The 19,915-nt window shown below is 38.3% G+C and overlaps 1 protein-coding gene across 2 annotated transcripts in view; it reads right to left on the reverse strand.

Annotated features, from left to right (window-relative positions):
• tesk2 (testis associated actin remodelling kinase 2) overlaps positions 1-19,915 on the reverse strand; it is a 33,247-nt gene that overhangs the window by 12,122 nt on the left and 1,210 nt on the right. Inside the window, exons 2-7 of one of the 2 annotated variants that reach the window (XM_004555183.3) lie at positions 16,058-16,188; positions 15,776-15,946; positions 15,406-15,519; positions 8,835-8,956; positions 5,463-5,511; positions 165-311 (exon numbers count right to left, since the gene is read on the reverse strand). In XM_004555183.3, coding sequence (XP_004555240.1) covers positions 165-311; positions 5,463-5,511; positions 8,835-8,956; positions 15,406-15,519; positions 15,776-15,898 — 555 coding nt within the window. In that variant the 5' untranslated portion in view covers positions 15,899-15,946; positions 16,058-16,188. Of the gene's footprint in view, positions 1-164; positions 312-5,462; positions 5,512-8,834; positions 8,957-15,405; positions 15,520-15,775; positions 16,189-19,915 lie in introns of both variants that reach the window. The other variant, XM_004555182.3, reaches the window with a different exon arrangement.

The raw sequence follows: 19,915 nt of genomic DNA on the forward strand, positions 1-19,915 counted from the left end.
AAGTCAAACATTTTATATTGTTCTCCACACAAAAACACTTACAAGAAATACACCACAAGGGTTCTAATCTGAAGATGTCCAAGTGTTCATTTTGGGGGGATATAAGCAGACCATTTTTAGCTCCCGTTTCACCTCTTAATGACACAATTACCCATTTAGCTAACCTTGGAGGTGAGGTCCCGGTGGAATATGCCTTTAGAGTGCAAGTAGGCCAGACCGCTGGCGATATCACAGGCTAATTTCACCCTGGTTGGCCAGCTCAGGTGTTTGTTGCTGTCCAGAAGTTGCTCCAGGTTCCCACCATTGATGTACTACAGGAAGAGAAAGACACATCTATAAATTAACTGGTAAATATCAGATTATTTTTAAACAAGATTTACATTCAGATCTAAAATAACCCTGAACAAAGTAGGGCACAGAAAATTGCTTTTAAAATGCTGAAGCTCGAGAACAGACAACGTGCAATATGGTTTCAAAATGTGCGGAAGAACAAATTATTTCATATTATTGGTATTACTGAACCAGGAACTGCTTTACTATGCTTGAAAAACAAAGCATTTCCTTCCTACACAGGTCATTATAACAGTGAGATGGGGAGATATCAAATTCCTTTCAGTGGAATTAGATAGAGTTGGTGTGAATACTCCAGTCATGGCAAGATAACACTCCCTGTTGCCAGCAACAGAACAGAATGACTTGCTGGCTTTACAATCCATTAGTCACAGTGGTGCAATCACACTCACCATCATTAAAATACAGAGGTAAATTCAAGCTGCACAGAGGTTCTGACTAATCATGTTACTAGCTGCTCATTTGACAGCTCAGAGTAGAGGACTGATCAGTTGGATTCAGTGACTACTGACAGCCTGCTTGGTGGGTTAGGTAATGTATTGACCAACTGCCTGAACAAAATCTGGCCTGCAGCCTGTTCAACTGGCTGGCAGAATGGCTGGTTTCCTTAACATGAATGGGAACCATCTGCCCACCGTGTAGGCGAATTAGTAAACCTGCTCCGTGGGTTTAAGCTATGCTGGGGCCTTCAGTTTGTCCGTCAGCTTTGGTCCAGAAGAACGTAGCTGACCTCGGGTCTTGCATGCAAAGACCTTCTAATCCTGTCACATATCAAAAACAACTGTAGTTAAAACTGTGAGAGATAAGGAGTTGCTCGGGTTTAACTGTGGTTACTCTATGACTGACAGGAGTTGAATTAGAGCAATGAGAGCTGAAACTGTACTCTACTTCTTAATGCAATAAATAAACTGGGCTTCTAGTCAGATTAATACCAATCAAGCTGAATCTGAAACTGAATATTAGCCAGATCATTTCAGGGTTAAGTGTCATAAAGGTTTAGATTCCAAAGCCCAACATAAATTAGATAGGCCAACCTACAAATCCACATCACGTAAAACTGAAGGGAAAAAAAAATGAATAAAGAATGCAAATTATTTTGCAAAAATATGTAAAAACTGTGTCCTGTCATCAGTGACTACCAACAATATTCTTCACATACGTTTGCTGAAATGTTTGTCTTAACCTCCACAGCTGATAATTCCATGTACCGGACTACGGTCTTTCTCAATTTCTACAGGGGATCAGCAGAGGTGCTTTTTGTGCCTTTGGATGTTTGTGGATTTCAAGCAACTGGACGATTGGACCCAAAATATTGAGCTGCCTGCGGTCTTTTACCCTCAGATATACTGTGACACACATGCGCACACCGCTTCAAGATGTCAGAGGATTACAGTATTTGTCCAGTAAATTCCTCAGTAGCCACAGAGTTCAACATCTGTTGTCTACGCCTGATTGGAGTTTCCAAACAGAGAAACACAACAGGAGAAACCCCAAGTGCAGTCAATTAAAAAGAAAAAAAAAAAAAAAAGACTAATCCAACTTCCCTGCTTCGCACAGTTTATAATCACACCAACAGAATACGCACAAAGTATGCCTAGTCAGAAAAGCAAATCACACGATTTTACAGAAGAGTGCACCTGTCGTGTAAACTAAAAGCAAAGTTATATTTTAAAAAGCCTCTCACTCATGCATTGTGTATTTCCCGGAATTTACCTCATCCTGTTTATGGAAGTACTGATGCACCAAACTGATCATTAAACATGGCACGTTTGGGCCATGCAAGTACCGAGTATGATCATTTAAGATGCAGTGAGCTGAGGAAATAAGAAACGTATGGCTGGTCACAACAGTTCTGGAGGACTGTCTGTGTTTCAGGTTAAAAAAACCTGGAAAGACTCAAACAAAGAGTTCTTGTTTGCTGCCGAGAGCAGCTTCAAACAGCAGTATAATCCTGGCATGGGTCATGACTTACCATTAGCCCAGATTACGATTGCAGAAGCAGTTCATATAAGATGCATTAAAATGAAGCTGAGCAGAAGCAGAGCAAGTCTTTGAGGTCTAGATCACTGTGCATTGTGCTAAGTCTTCAAAGGATAATTTGCCTGTGAAACAGTAATCCAGTGCAGATGCCAAATACCCACATCATGCAACGATTCCTTTTATTATATCCTATATTTATCCTACATTATACCCTTTATTATAGCCTATATATATTTATGCAGGTCCAAGATACTATTTCAGGAGGACCCTGGCCAAGAGCACAGCACAATGTCCAAAACATATTTAATAAAATATGAAGGTTAAAACCAATTTCAGTGCAAATTGAGGAGAAATTATATTAACCAAGAGTAGCATTTTCCTGATCCTTTAAAATTGACTTCAAATCCTCCACCGTAACCAGTTCTGAGAATTTCAGGCCCTTCTTTATATACTTCCAGGAAAAACAGACAAATTTAAAAGTTTTTGTCTGATTCTGTTCTTACTCTGTGGAGAAACATTTATCAAATATATAAAAGCAAAAGCCTTCCTGATACACGTGTATGCGCAGACGTAAGAGGGAACCAGGAGGGGAAAGTTCTATATAGAAAGAATCCAACAGGAAAGTTTGAAGACAAACAGCAATGATGTGTGCACAATTTGCAAAGCTAATAACAAAACATAACGCATAATTATGTACAGGTATACCTTATGTAGTTACTATCAGGCACATTTATAAAGAGCAGATCATCATAATGTAATAAAGATTAAAAAACAGTTGTAGATCTCAAGGGTTTCCTTACCTAAATGGGGAAGAAGGTTTTAATTCTATCATATGCTATAGACCATTCAAAGCCAATCTTTGAAACAAGAAGGGGAAAAAAAAACTAAAAAAATTTTAAGTTTTAGAATTAATACAAGGGAGGTATGCAGGTTGTACTCTTCAGTGTTCTCCTGGATTATTCTTATTTAGACGAGTTAAGGACGACTTTATTTAATAAAACGTCTGTTAAAAATCCAGACATGTTTTTGTGCACTGACAGAATGAAAAGGTTGTTTATTAACTGGATGCCTTTATATCTAAACCCTGGAGAAGACATCAGACTGGATTATTTATTTAGCAGTTGTGAGTTATGGTGCTTTTCCAACACCATTTAATTTTCTTCTTTTTCTTTTCTTCTTTCTTCTGCTATTTGTGTCTTATAAGCTCTTTCATGCTGGACTTATTTTCTGTGCATGAAACAATAATAAAATAAAATCTATCATTTTCAACTTTTGCTCTCTTGAATGCTAACAGCACTTCAGTGTTTCAGTTTCAAGCTAACATATGCGCTAACATGGGATGTGCTTGTGTCTGCGTGTCAGTCAGTGTTACTGAAGCAGCTTGAGGCCATGCAGTAACTTCATTCTCCTCTTCCTCTGAGCATAGCCACATAGCGGGGGTCAGGTAACAAAACGCCATGAGCCTGCTACCAGAGTCAGAGCATACAGCTTGGCCCCGACACGATACAACAGGATCTGTTTACGCTGAAGGAAGGAATACAAGACCTACCACAGTGCGTATGCATAGTACAATATGCAGTACTTCCCTTTGCAACTACGATCAACCATATGTGCAAATTCAGCATCTCAAGATGTGTTCTATTATAAAACTGGTGTCAGTCTCTATTTGTCAAGGCTACAATAAGCACATTCACTGTGCAGCACAGCAGTGTAATTTAGAACATATGTGTGAGTCCGGGAGCATCTCTAACAGTGTATGCTTTCTTCAGATAGCCCATGTCTATCACCCCACATTTACATGTAACTGACCATATCATGCAAATTCATACATAATCATTTGCAGAGATGAACTGGCTCATCAGTGGCTGAAGTGTTGATGTATATCTGTATAAATGAAAGTTCATGTAGATTGACATTAGCACATCATTAGGCAGATTATGTGTGTATAAAATTTTAAAAACTTATCGAACAGAAAACGCAGTCTGTGATATGACTAAATTTACACTGCATTAAGCAGCAGAGGGCAAATTTTATTGCAACATGTGCAACACGTGTTGCAAGAAAACAGGAGTTGTAGTTTTCATAACATTACTAGTTCAAAATTAATTAATTCATAATTTAGTAATCTCCATGTTAGGGGTTAGAACAAGGCTAATAAACTCCTGTTAAAACCTTTTGTTACAGAAATACAGACAAAAAGAAATCTATGTCTGAATGCCTAGAGATCTGAGACTGACAGAAGCAAAAAGCTTTATTAGTTAAAAGAAGCTTTTAACTTCTCTTATTCACTCACATTTATAGAAGCACTTTTTTCTACGCCTGTTTTCTATCTAGCACTCACACCCCGGTGAACAACTTGGGGTTCAGTAGTTGTCCAAAGATACTTTGAAGCAGTCAGGGATCAAACCACCAACTTTCAAATTAGTAGATGACCTGTTCTACCTCCCGAGCAACAACTACCCCATTGTATTTATTATTTAAATTACCCCAAAAAAACACTCATGAGAAGCAAAAAGCAACTTGCAATGTTGGAGAATACTGTTCAGTATTCAGAATGACTTGAGAAAAATCAAAGCTACTTGGTAACAAGGGGCCCTTTACTATAACATAAACGCCACCAAGGGTTCTGTTTCTGCCTCAGTTTATTCTTTTGTAATTTGGAGGATAAGACCTGATGTTCTGTGCAACTCATCCTTTCATTCAGACTCAGATATGTCATGTGTCTATTGGACATTTTCTGTGACTAAAATTGGGCTATGTGAATTTAAATAACATTAATCACAAAGATATCCAAACGTTTACCTTCCCTGGAAAGCTTGATTAGTTGCCTGTATCAAATTCTCCCTCCCGCTTACTCACACAGAGGCCAAGGGTTACACATAAATAAGGACATTCAGTTCTCTTGGTTTTCCACAATTACAGGCTTGTGCACTTCTGTGTTGTGCTCATGGATTACGTGGTGTTCACTTGAAAATAACAAGAACGCACACAAGCCACACTAACACAAAAAGAATTATAGCATAGGTGCCCCAGTGCTCGACCTTTCATTAGCAGCCACGCTTTGATCTCACATATTAGTGTGCACAGAAGCTTCAGTGTGAAATTGTGTGTTTGTGCATATGTTCTCCTACCTCTGTGAGAGCATGAAGCTGGCCCTCATGGACACAAACTCCTTTAAACCTAGAAGACAGATGCAATGAAAAATGTTGTTGTTAAAACATGTTTTATAAGCACCATTTCAAAGATTAATTGAAGATATGTGTAATAATTTGACTTGATAAAAGAAAAATGTGGTTGAGACACTGACAGACAAATGTTCTTATCTTTGCAAGCCACAAACACAGTTTCTAACTAGTTCAATAACTTGCTAGAAGAAGTGGTCTGCTCCCTTATCACAGGAGGTGTTTTACACTAGATACCCTTCCTCATACAACCCCAAAGGGCATTTGTGCTTCCAGCTGGAATCAAAGTAACAGCCTTTTGCTTGCCAAGAAAATGTGTTAACCATTACACTATAGAATCACTTGCTATGTAGTGTGTATAAAAAATAGATTAAAATACTTTGTGACCTTTTCTGTTATGAGTGAAGAGAAGAAAGCAGCAACAACAGTTGAGAAAAGATTAAAATTCCAATAGGCAAGACCGGACCGGTGATTACTGTCAGACAGTCTCATAACAGCAGGATAATAACAGCTCAGCTGCTTCACCTGCATTCCTTCCATTTCTCCCTCTGCCTTTCCTGCAAATTTTAATATAGTAATAAACAAAACCACAATCACGCTAACACCCTTTCTGTTGTGTCAGTGTTTCATAATCACACTGACAAATTCAATTTCTGATATTAAACTAAATAATTAAATCTACCACAATGACAAACACTTTAATCAAGGATAAACACAGCCTCAACTTATCATGTCAGATCATTCTTCCTCAATTTTGGATGACTTTTTATTCATCTGTATTTATAAAATAAATTGAGCCCAGAGAGGGCTGTGTACCCCTTCACTTGAAATCTAATGGTGTGTGTGTGTGTGTGTGTGTGTGTGTGTGTGTGTGTGTGTGTGTGTGTGTGTGTGTGTGTGTGTGTGTGTGTGTGTGTTCAGAGCAACACATGAACCAACTGTTCACAAACTCAGTTGAGGACCTCATAATTCTGAAGTAAACGAAAAGGTCAACTCTGTGGGCCCTTATTGGACTTTAGCTAACAATGACCCCCTCAGTGCAAGCTTGTTAGCACACAGACACACAAACCATGAAGCACGCTTAACAAAGATGGCATTGTAAACGATGTGTGCTTGTGTGTCCGTGAACACACAAAGATATTTATGCATATGTGTGCATGGCCGTAAACACACACTCCCCCACACACATGCCCAAAGTAGAATGTGAAATATTTACTACAAAGACAAAATAACAAACCTATTTTATAGCAAAACAGTTGTTCTAATTGAAATAACATCTCATATTCAACATTTTATTAAGTGTACCCACTTTCCATACTTTCCTGCAGTAAAATTAAAGTTAAACACCTTTGCATTTTACCACAGATGTCATTTGAAGAGGTTTAAATATGGATAAGATCTGCATTTAAGAACCATAAAACAAATACAATCTGAAGAACTAAAATATACTATTCATATTTTTTAGATGTGGAAAACTAAAACTTTTCTTGGACAGCAGCCATTGGTTATATAATTCCACAAGCACATTTGATTTTATACACCTTAAAGGACATGTACATCCAAAACACTAATACCTGTGTAAGATTCTTCTGGCAGCTGCAAAGAAAACTGTAACAACTGACTAACTGAAAGACTGGGAAAAATCATGATTATGCAAAGTTATACATACATAAGTAACTTTAACTATTAACAGAGGCAGCCTTGCTCAAATCCACAGGCTTCACATATTTATGTATCTTTTTTAGATCTTTACTAGCTTCCAGTTTTGTTTTGGCCTTTGTCCATTTATGTCAATGTTCTTAATGTTTAAACAAAGCAAAACAAAATAAAGTCATGAAAAGTGGCATTACACTACAGAAACAGAAGACTTTTAAGGACATTAGAGAAATTAGTCAGCAGGACAGCAGCGTAATTATGGATTCAAAGTTGAAAGTGGCCAAAGATTATGTGCATTTAACTTCAACAGGAAGTTAGATCTTAAAGAAAATGGAACTTAAAGTCAATTTCATCATGATGCCTAGGTTCTGACCAAGTTGCAACCTGTGGCGCTGAAAAGTGAAGCCCAAAAACAAATTCCAAAAATCAGAGTTCCTTAAATGGCAAATTGAGGCTGCAAAAGTAAGTCAAGTCCTCTAGAATCCCATGTTAAAACTTTGCAACTAAAACAGGCTTTGCTACATGTATCCAATTTTCCCTTTCACAAGAACAGCACAGAGTGAAAAAAAGCTACTTTCAGCTGCTCACTTATTCACAGGGGATCACATTTGTTTTGGCAGACTTTAACATCAGATGCCTTCTTCTGATGCAACCCCAAAGACATTTGTGTCTCCTCCTAGAATCGAACTGGGAACTTTTCACTTGTTAAGCAAACATGTAAACTACTGCACTATGTAGCCAATTTTTTGTGTATATCTCACCCCTTTGAATTTTATTAAGGCTTAAAGTTAATATACTATTAGGACAGTATCCACTTTATTTCTACATTACTTGGTGCTATTTAGCAGGTATCTCTGGCTAAGCGAGGCACTTGTTAAGTCTATCAATGCATCATGCTTACCTGTGTTACTATTTATTTAGTACTAGGTCCAAAAAGAAGAAGAAAAGCAAAACTGTGACTGCACTTTTAAAACGGTTTGACATTGATTTCTATTTTAATTCTGAAAAATGTTAAATGGAGACAACACAAATCAGCAAGGACCACAAATGTCACCAACTTTTTGACACTTTGCCAATCATACAGCAGATAACTGAAAAGAAAATGTTCATGACTGTATACAGCTTCTGCCTTTCCCCTTCCCTGTGACAGAGAGGGCCCTCCTTGCTTCTTGCCTCCAGGCATCTGGTGAAACCCTAACAGGAGTTGGCAGCTTAGAAAATCCATTGCTAATAGGCTCTATGTTTGACACAGTTTCAAACCAACCCCAAAGGAAACAGGTCACAACCACAAGCACATGAGCAAATGACAGAAGAGAAGTGGTGGTGAAGGGGGTGGAAGACTATAAATATATTTTGTTTATCATCACACAGGCAGGTGTTAGTAGAAATTATTTTCTGCACACAGTCATTTGTGCTGAATATCATCTAGAGTTTCTGAAATCGTTACTAAGAATGAGTTTCTTAAAATCTGCACCATAACGTAATAATTATCTGGAACAAAATAATGATTTTGCTTGCTTTGTTTTAAAAGTTAAATTAATGCAGCTTTTAGAAGCAACCAACATTTTAAATTAAGATTCAATTAACAAAGGTTATTTATTTATTTATTTATTTATTTTTAAGAGCCCTGGCTGGAAAATAAATTACTCTTATTCGATTACTAACCTGAGTATGTTTGGATGATTAAGCCGGTTCATTAGCTGGACTTCTCTCAACATATTAGCCCTGTTACTGCTGAGCTTGTTCATCTTCAGAGCCATAACTTGGTCTGAAGCTCGATGACGTACCTGGAAAAAAGTCAAATGAAAATGTGTTCAGTTACAGTCAAATACAACCAAACACTGTCTCATCCTTCATATCTAGGGCAGATTAACTATGACTGCATAATGCCTAAAATGAGCACAACAGTTAAGGCCTTGAACAGCTTGCAACCAAGCTCTTCTGCAATTATAACCCAAAAAAATATTAAATCTGGTTCTTCAGGCAAGAAAACAGAGGAAGCCAAAAAAACAAAGGGCAGGACATAAAAGAGAAGTGAAATGAGGTCAGTCAATGCTGACCAGCCATGACAAAGGAAACAGTCAGGTCAGTGCTCCACAATCAATTTTATATGATTCTGCGTCAGGATTTAGTTTCCATTGATTTGTTACATAGTTGTGGCATCACACTCAATCCCTCCATGGCTGGCTGGAGACTATCCCAGCACGGCAAACCTAACAGGTCATTGGATTGTGACAACTTTAAAACATTTCCCGTTGAAGCTTTGAAACAGTACAGTACACTTTTTTTTTTAAACAATCTACTAGCATTTATTTTTCATTGACTGCAATTGACTAGCAAGAGGTGCTATGTTGGTAGCATGTTTAAATTTAAATGCCTAAAAGTCAAAACCAAGAAAGTTGAATCAAAATTTAGAAGCAAATATTTCTTAATCAACATCAAATGTAACACGAAATAGAGACGTGTATGCAGATTTTGATTTTGTTTGTTTTTATCCCAAATTTAAAGATATACTTTGGAGCCATTGCAAATACAAACACACACACATACACACACTTTCTAAAATATCAGCAGTTCAATTTGCTTAATATATTTAATATCTACTGAAGGAAACACAGATTATTTTACAGATTCCTGTGGTTACTATTAAAGGTAGAAAGCCCCAATGTGCCTGTCTAGACGTCAGGAGAACCAATTGACTAAGACACTGTATGCAAATCTATCTACCTGCACATGCAAACTCTTTCCTCCCATCAGAAGCATTTAAAAAGCTTTTAAGAAAGTAATTTCAAAAGCCTAAATTAATCCTGTATCTACGGAAAGATGAGCTTCAGTACATAAGGCAACTATTCAAATATCATAAGCTCCAGATGAGGTGTTAACTGTGGAAAATTATTCATAGACGCATGCAAACAAGACCTGCTAACTGGCACGTTAGTATAGCAGTTATGCTATCATTCATTCTGCAGCAACTTAAACCAACACTTCAAAGATCATTTTAAACTGCACAGTGAATAAAAGGTTTCAGTGCTGCCAGTGTTACTGTATGGGCCATTGTGCATTCTTTGTTTGGTAAAGCATGAACCATTACAAGAACAAAGGTTCACCTGTCACATATGTTGGTTTGTTTTGGACACTTACTCAATACTGGATGCTGGATAAACATGGTTTGTTAGTAAAAGAGTTTGTCACTTTTAGTCGTGCATTCCTTTTTTAAAAACTGCTACATTTGATTAGATTCAATAAAGACTGGGGGAGGGGGGTATACAGTCCCAAAAACGCTCTTATATTCACTATAAATAAATAAATAAATAAATAAATAAATAAATAAATAAATAAATAAATAAAGGGCAAATTTATGTCATCTTATAGCAGCTATCTTCCATTACACAGCCACTGTGATATCCCATCAGTAGGATGGGAACTTGACAACATAGGCAAAAATCAATGTGGATTATGCAGGCAACATTAACAATTAAAGGAAAGTATACAGAATAACACTAGTTCCTCTGCACTGCAAGTTCATTACTTAGTGCAAGATGATCACTATTATATACCGTGTATAAGCAGAACTTCAAAAAATATAATGAACTTGAATTTAGTCTGTGAGAGTTTTCTGTATCGACTTCTCTCTGTGTCTCACACATGCACAAACAAAAATGTCTCTGTTCAAGTTCAAAGGAGTGGGCATGGCTAAAAGAGCCGACAGTCCCCACCACAGGACAGCAGAAACAACAGATGGCCACTCCTCTAAAGGCCTCCTCCCCCACATCCGTCCGACCCCCAATTCCTCACTCTTCACATCCCCCCCATCTGCAGTTATTCCTCATCCCCCCCTTTTTCTCCCCTCTGTGGGCTCCAGCAAATCATGCCCAAGTAATCATCAAGTCTGTAGGGGTAGCATTTTTCCCCCTCTCCCATCTTCCTCTCTAGTGTCTCCCCATTTTTCCACCTCGCCTTCTCAGATGGAAACCATAACCCTAGTGTCTGTCTCAAACCCTTTACCAAGCCCCTGCCACCCCAAAATAACTCAACCTCTAACCAATCCTTACACCCCCCCTCCTTTCAAACTCCTCTTCCTCTCCTCTGTAGCCCTCATCCTTGCCTTCCTTTGTACTCAGTAAACACCTAAAACCTCTTCTGAAGCACCACATCCCGTTCATCAGTCTTTCCACACCACCCCAGGATCCACCCGAATCTGTCCCTCCTCTTTAAACTCCTTCTTTTGCCTCAGCTCTGATCATTTTCTATAGCAGTATAGAAAACAAAGTGAGTAATGCTTATCTCACAGTGATTATGCTTGTTTCCCTTCAATGAAACACGCCCCAAATGTCTCTAAAATCATTCATCAATGGTGTTTGCTTTGTTTATTTTTTGTTTTTTTAATCCACTCTTTAGCCCAGTTGCAGCACTGTGAGTTATGAATAACTTCCAGGGGTTTTACATCAATAACAATAGCATGTTTCTGAGAGCTGGCATACAAACTACACAATGGGTTAGAATAGTGCTGAATAACAGCACTTTCTACAAGCTTAATATGGCTAATAAAAACCAATTACAATATACCTAGATTCGCTCCAATACAAATCTTCTGGATTAGCTTAACAACACACACGTCACTCAAACACTACTGGCTGTCAGACAACAACAGTATCATCAATCAGCCCACCCACGACACAATGGAAACCAAATGTCACAGCAGGTCATCTCCACTGGAGGTCTCATGTTGCATACAATCCAGTACATGGCCAATCCTCCTGCACTAAAGCCAAGTTGAAATTCCAATACACAAAAGCTAACAAGGAAAAATAAATTATAATAGTTTGTAGGGCTGGGCAATATGGCCTAAAATCCACATCACGGTATAATTTGAAAAACGTGCGGTAACGATATATATATATATATTAGGGGTGCAACGATATTCGTATCGATATTGAACCGTTCGATACAGTGCTTTCGGTTCGGTACGCATATGTATCGAACAATACAACATTTGTAATTTATTTTATCAACTTTCCTTCTGACGATGCTGTCTGTGTTGAGCGCTCAGTGAATCTGCGTTCGACTACTCCGCCTAGGCTGCACTGTCGAGCGCAGATCCACTGAGCGCTCAACACAGACAGCATCGTCAGAAGGAAGAGCGCAGGGCACCTCCCCCACCCTCATTCAGATGTGGTGTTTGGAATTATTTTGGTTTTCATGTGGCATATGACCCTGAAGGTAAGCGAGTCATGGACTAAAGTAAAACAGTATGTTGGATGTGCCACACAATGCTCAATTACATGGGTGGGAACTAGTGTGTTAGCGCAGTTAGCTCGTTAACGTGTTGGCCGTCTAGCCCCATGCACGGGGCGATCGGCGGTAGCTCGTTAACGGGGATTTGCCGTGTTGTGGCGTTAAGGTCATTTCAACAAGATTAACCTGAAAGCACTAGTGGGAACACAACGAATATGACTGCACATTTACGCCGACATCATCCTAGTGCAAAGACAAAAACAACAAGCATGCTACTAACTTTAGCCGAGTCATTTAGACAGCTGTTAGCACATGATTCTCCTTATGCTGCTGAGAATATAGCCCAGAAGAAGCGGATAGTATAGCTTTTATTTTGGAAAGAGACATTTCTCTGTAATAAACTCTCTTTTCCAAAGATGAGTGATTCCTCAATCAGATACAGGGCTTGCAATATCGCTAGCCCGACGTCCCGGAGCTAGCGATTTTTCCAGTCGGGCTATTGTAGGAAGAAAAATATATGTCAATGCTTTTGCATTCTTTCGGAAATGTAGCTGGGTAATTATGTCATTGGCATCGGTGAGCCACTGTCAATATGTGACATATTGAAATCGCGTTTGAATTTGCGCTTGTTTTTTTGCTTTCACTTTGCAATCGTGTGAACTGTGTATAGAGAGCGACAGCACTGATCTGTGAGTGATGATAATTTGTGCACCAATTCCTCTGACATCGTCTTATTAATCGTTAGCTTACTATGCAAACATGACAAGTGAAATCTCCCGCAGCAAGCTTAAACATGTGAGAGGTTGATCGCGCAGAGAATCGCTGAGCTTATGTGAGTGCGTGTGTAAAAGCATTTCAGTTCTGCTGAGCCAAATAAGACAGGTCAGGGTGAAGAAGTGACAGCCAAAGAAAAGCTTACCACAAAACGGAGAAGTTATGACAAATCAGACTATAAGGCAAAAAGAAAGTGCAGCTTTATGGTTTCATGGACAAAAGAATTTCTGTGGCTGCAATATGACGAGCTAAATAACCAGGGCTGCACATAAGTGGTCCGCAGGTGCGCATTCGCTGTCAAAATAAAAAACACGTACAAGGGTTAGGGTTAAATTTAAAAACTGTACTTTTGAGTTAAAATATATATTTATAATTTTAATAAATGACAAATTAAGAAGGCATGAACATTTTTTTGTATCGAAAAAATATCGAACCGTGACACCAAAGTATCGAACCGAACCGAACCGTGAATTTTGTGTATCGTTGCACCCCTAATATATATATATATATATCGTGATATATTATTTTCTTCTGTATAACGTATTTTCCACACTATAAGGCACACTTAAAATCCTTTAATTTTCTCAAAAATCGAGAGTGTGCCTTATGTATGAATTCTGGTTGTGCTTACTGACCTCGAACCGATTTTGACGTGCAGAAATCTGTTAAAAAATGTTTTAGTACAACTTTGGTAAGCCGCACTTCTTGATGGATTGTCAGAGCATTACGGCTGCCGTAGTGAGGAGCTTCGCGGAGTAATCTGGGTCCAAAACTCCTCTTCAGGTCCCAAAGTCAAACGAACACTGAGAGTTAAAAACAGTCTAAATTCTTTCATCTTTAATAAAATCATCAGCGTTGCTGCTTTACCAGGTGTAACAATTAAGTTTAACATCCAGGCATCCATGAAAACAGAATTTATTACATTTAACAGAATTAGAAGTTAACAGGAAGTTAGCTCGCTAGTTTCCAGCTAAACATGACATACCATGTTCTGACTGAGAGATTTTTGAAACTAATTAAAATGTACAGCTCTGCTACCATTTCCAACATAAATGAAGACAGAAAACTAAACAGCAGTGGCGTTTGCAGGGTTACTGAAGTTGGACTACCTGGTATATAATGATGTGCTACGTGATTGCTAGCAACACAGCTATGTTAGCATAACATTAGCACAGTGAAGCTGGAGGATGAACGCCAACTTTTTTTCCACTCGATAAAAGTTAACGTGAGGGATTCTGGTGGTCAGGGACAAATGCAATCGCATAGCAGGATGCTATACATGGGCCAAGCTTCAGTAAGGAGAACAACTGAGATTATTCATCCACAATACAAGGTTAGTTATTAATATACTGCAACAACATGGGAACAGAACAGCTGCGAGAGAATTCAACATTAATGAATCAATGTTACGGAAGTGGAGGAAGCGCAGTTTTTGGCTTTCCCCATATTTTAAAAGTGCTTCATCTCTTTGCTATGACTGTCGCCCGGCATAATTTGCAGATGATAATGGTTGTAGCCGCTGCGATGCTTTCGACCAAAACAGGCACAGCTTGACGACATCATCAACATGCGCTATGGCGATAGAGCGGTATAGTCAAAATCTCTATCGTTGGCCAAATTTTTATTGTTTCTATCGCCCACCCCTAACAGTTTGATAAATAGAGTGAAATAAAAGGGAGTCTTAACTTTCTTAATGACTAAGATAAACCCTTTACCCCAATGTTGTCACCTTTGTCTTCCATGTTACCCCTTTAAGAAACAAGAGATCGGTCTTTACTGTCTGTCTTAGAATAAACCCCGAACAAAGAATGCATCTGATGATATACTAAAACCAACAAAGTCAAACATTATTAGGCCATCATCATTTATTTCTAATTTATGCAATCGGGCTCTATTCCTAGATGAGCAGTCACACTGCTTATCTAAACCACAATGAGTCATGCAAAAATTTGTAACTGTCATGGTGGACTGATAATACAACAGACCAAAAAAAAAAAGTTTCTTCTGCTGCAGCTTCATTTAGCAGAGCCTAATTAATAATGAGACTGAGTGCAATCGAATCACAAAATAAAACTATGTCAGGCACCAAGGGTGAAGAATTCAGCTGAGGTCAAATCTGACACTCTTGCTTGAGGTATGAAATGAGGCATGGTTATAAAATGAGAAGACAGTGAAAGAAAAGACTGAACTTGAGAAAAGAGTGAGGTAATATCTGATCTCTACACACCCTGAATACATCAGAGAAAAATCCTGAGCCAATCCACTCGCGGGAGAAGTCATCAAGGCGTGTAAGACAGGAGAAGGCACTGATGAGGGCTCGGTAGGATGATGGGGAAGACACCTGGAGAACACAGAAAAGGACATGTTTGATGAGCATGTTGCAGGACCATACCACAACTTTGTTTGGGCTGAAGAGGTTGTCAGAAACAGTTTCTGAAAAAAGCCACTAATCTATAGCTAAGTACAGACTAGACTGTACAGGTTATAATTATACTGTTGTCCAAGCTCTACACTGGCTTTACATTGAGTTGTAGAGTGCACACGAGTCCTGTATAGTGTATAACATGTAACAATTTTAAACTAAACTAAAAACCAACCTGCAAAGGTGGAGCCATTCCCATCTCACACACTCCTACCCCTCCGATATCATCTCTGTCCTCATTGAGGCGTTCAGGTCGTGTAGGAAACCCAGCAATGGAGTTGCGTTTATTCCGTTCCATGGTGACGTGAATGACGGTGGTACCAGTGAGGGTATTATGGGTGTTTTTCTGTAATGTACCCGCATGACAAGTGGACTGGTTGGTTTTCGCGGAGCCGAGGGTTTCACGGCAGAACAGTATTTGCACAGTTTGTGTTGCGGGAGAAAATATATCACACACATAGACTTCTGTTTCTGAATCTGAACCCAAGAATTTTCCAAGTAATCCAAATCATCACTGCTTGTAACTGAGAACTTCACCCAAATAAGGATTTCACATGTTTGACAGAGGTATGTTGTATCCCTGGAGACCTGTAGAAAGAAAGAAAGAAGAAATTTAATGAGTAAGCTTCATGACAGACTTTTTTTTTCTATGCTGCTGATTGAAGTAGCCATTGTAGCCAATGAGAGGTATAAGCAAATGCAAATTAAGGCTTTAACATTTATTCCCACTTTAAGTGAAACATAAAATGAACAGTAAGAAAAATTTTAAGTGTTTGAATGAGTTTAAGCAAAGTGTCCAAATGACAAAAATATTGTTTTCATAAAAAATATCTACTTATCTCCAGGTATCAGTCTACATTCTGATCATTTTTGCTGTTAAACTTCCGTCTTTGGATTTCCAGTGACTCACAAGCATGTTATCAAGCATGGTTTACTTCATCACTATTTTCAGGTGCCGAGACTTGGTGGCCCATAAATCCTCCATCTCAAGTCATCAGGCCTATTTAACAAAGATTTTTGTATATTTAAAATGGTCCTTTTGACATGATCTATCTATCTAACTATAAAGCAAGACCTTTTTGATGCAGTCATGTCACAAAAACAAAATGTCTAGAGAATGTCTGAGACTAAAAGACACATTTAAGACCTATGCAAACTGAATTTAAGTCAATTCAGTACTTTTACTACAACTTTTTGGTATTGAATGTGCCCATTTTATGGCTCCTTATTGACCAGCAGTCTTACACATAGTCCTAAACAATAAAGAAGGAGCAAGTTACAATTTCATGTTATTCTAAAGATATTTAAAAGCAAATGCAACTTTGGACTGGGTCCTGTCTCAGGAGGGACGAGACAAGCCAATATTACTCAACAGGCTCAAATGAAATGGCTGTAATAGGGGCCCATTGTCCAATTATGGGAGATTAGCCAAGGAATAGCTCAGGTCTTGGACCTTTCTGCCATCCAAAACAAAGTCAGCAGGGTACAAAGGGGAACAGGAAAGCACGTCTGCGGCTAAAGGTCTTTAAATGCCTGTAAACAATGTGGCTTTCATATCTTAAGAATACGTCAAGCTAGAGGAAGATTTCTTTAGCTGATAAAAACATGTTGAGCCACTCTATAAATCTTTCCCTATAAATGCTGAAGAGTACACAAAAAAATGCCTTCCTTCACCTAAGGTCATAAGCAGAAAATTTCCACTCACTGTACATTTCCACTGAAGACATATTTCAGATCCTATGTCTCAACAGTAAGTGAAAAATTGACCTGACGACTGAGCATCTTATGTGTGCTGAATAGAACATACACCTTTAAATAAGAACAGAGTTCAGTGAGAAATAATAACTTTCACGCAGTAAATTGCTTGTGACCTGTTAATGTTAATGTAATAATGAAAGAAGCATCCAATTATAAACTGTTTGCCAGCTGAATTTAAAGCTGGAGTTTGTTCCATTTATCCATGGAAGTCAGAAATTAAAATGATTTTTTTGAGTTTGATTTTATGGATTGAATGTGTTCAGGTCAATAAAAATATTTCACAACCTCAAGTTTTGCCACTAGGGATTTTCTGCTTGCATATTTAAAGATGTCTGCATCTACATGACAATACAAAAAAATGATGTCAGGTGCAACAGGTAGCAATAATTCTAACTGTATATAAATGTTGGCCAATCATAAGGCTACAAACAATAACACGGGGCACAGTCTGACACAGGCGTAAACTTTTGATGTCGCAAAACAAAACTATTGTTTCCCTTGTCCACACAGAAAGGTACCGGATGACGATGTTGCACTTTCATTTTTCAATGTTCAATGTTTTATTGCTACAATGGCAATAAAGATTCTGATTTCTGACTTGACATCTACTTTGCATATTGTTGACCATCACATTGATAGGCTGAGATAGTAGGTAGGTGTATCAGGGCCTAGTTCTCTTCAGATGTGTCTGAATGACTCTTTTTTTGTGGCTGCTTCTAAGTACACGTCATGCTCCACTTCTCTTGCCTACAAGTTCTTTATTGTTTCTGTTATACCTGTTGGCTCTTCTGCACATTTTTAAGCACATTTAGGAACATTTTTATAACTACTACCCAGCAAGTATGTCGCTGAAAGTAAGATTTTGTTGCACTGGCTCCCTGTTAACTTCAAAGTCCATTTCAGATTCTGGTATCAACTCTGCATTGACAAGCACCAGGGGATATCAGAGAACGTTAACATCAATATATCCCCATCAGGTGTCTGAGGTCGTGTGATCAGGGCCTGCTGACTGTGCATCAAACAAAGTAGACAGAGCTTTTGCAACAATTGCAGACTCTGGAACTCTCTCCGCCTGAGCCTGAGCTCTGTGGACTCATGATCTCATAAAAAAAAAAGAAAGAAAAAAAGCTCAAAATATGAAAAAAGGCTCTGAACTAGTGAATGAACAAAAAGTGGACATCTAATGATGTCACTTTGGGTTTCAGGAAATTGTAAGGGGTATTTTTAACAACGCCTTCATCCTTATTCTTATCCACTTTTGCTATTTTAGAAACGCTTGCATAATGTTGCGCCAATGTGGAAATTTGACTTCAACTTCTTCCCTGATGTAAGAACAGAAAGTAAACAAAGACTATGTGTTGTGGTTAAACGATTCCTTTAAGTATGGGTTCCAACAATGAGCTCATACGTAGAAGTCGGACTTCACATTATCGCTAATACTATAAATACTGTCATTATGTACTCTGGCCTTTCTGTGTTTGAGAGGAATAATGACAAAAGCTTAAAACAGGTGCAGTGTTTTAAATGAATATACTAAAGAGGCCCATTAAACCAAAGCAGAAATTCAAAAGTCAATGTTGGGCCCAGATGAGGTTTCATAAGATCCTAAAAACAGCAGTGACACTAGACTCTTAAGAGAGTTGCTGTACTCCTACTGGACAATTTCTGAGATCATTCTCTGTCCCAGCCACATCCTTAAAAGGCTTTTCATCCTCCTCTTTCTGTTTTTTTTCCCCCTAACAGCGACACCTCATTTTATGCCTTGCAGAAACAGTACAGCAGGAATAAAAGTGGCTGTGCCAAGAAAAATGCAAGCCACAAGTACCAGGCCCAAGCGTTCCTATCTAATTTCAGTGGGGTTTCCATCCAAGACCAAGAACACAGATACATCACATCTATTCTGTATCTGAGTAGACAAGAATAGGTCAGCAAGTAGAACATAAATTCTCCCTATATTCATAACCGAGAAGCAACAAAGAAGAGCTTCTGCATTCACACACCCACATTAATGGTCAAAGCTGCCCTAACTGACTAAATAAAAACTTCCCATTCTCACAAACACTTCAGACATACACATGATACTTGAAAAAGCCTGATCTTTAGTGGGTGGTTAAAAAAGGATTTTCAGTCAGAATGATTATTTTATAGGCAAAAGATGATGACAACCATAGTAATAATTTAAACACCTACTCATTAGGTAAAAATGAAACGCACATCATTCATAGTCACTTCCTGGCAATAAAAAAGAATTCAATTATGGGGGAAACAACCACAGCTGCATACTACAACATGACTTAGTCCAATTAAAAAAATAGGATCATACTACAGAAAGTTGTAATTTTGAGCAATACGATAACCCTCTATCACACTGGAAATGATAAAAAGAAAATGTAGGCAAACCAACAGAGTTCATAACTATATTTGTTTCCAAACTATACCCTGTTGCCTACATATCCAAAAGGCGTGCACTTAAAAAACACCACACTAAAGGAAAAGGGTGGAAATTTCAAAGGCAGAATTTTTCTTGGGGTCTGTAAAATGTGGCTTGTTGCTACTC

This window comes from Maylandia zebra, linkage group LG18 (genome assembly GCF_041146795.1).
Source record: "Maylandia zebra isolate NMK-2024a linkage group LG18, Mzebra_GT3a, whole genome shotgun sequence".
Taxonomy (NCBI): domain Eukaryota; kingdom Metazoa; phylum Chordata; class Actinopteri; order Cichliformes; family Cichlidae; genus Maylandia; species Maylandia zebra.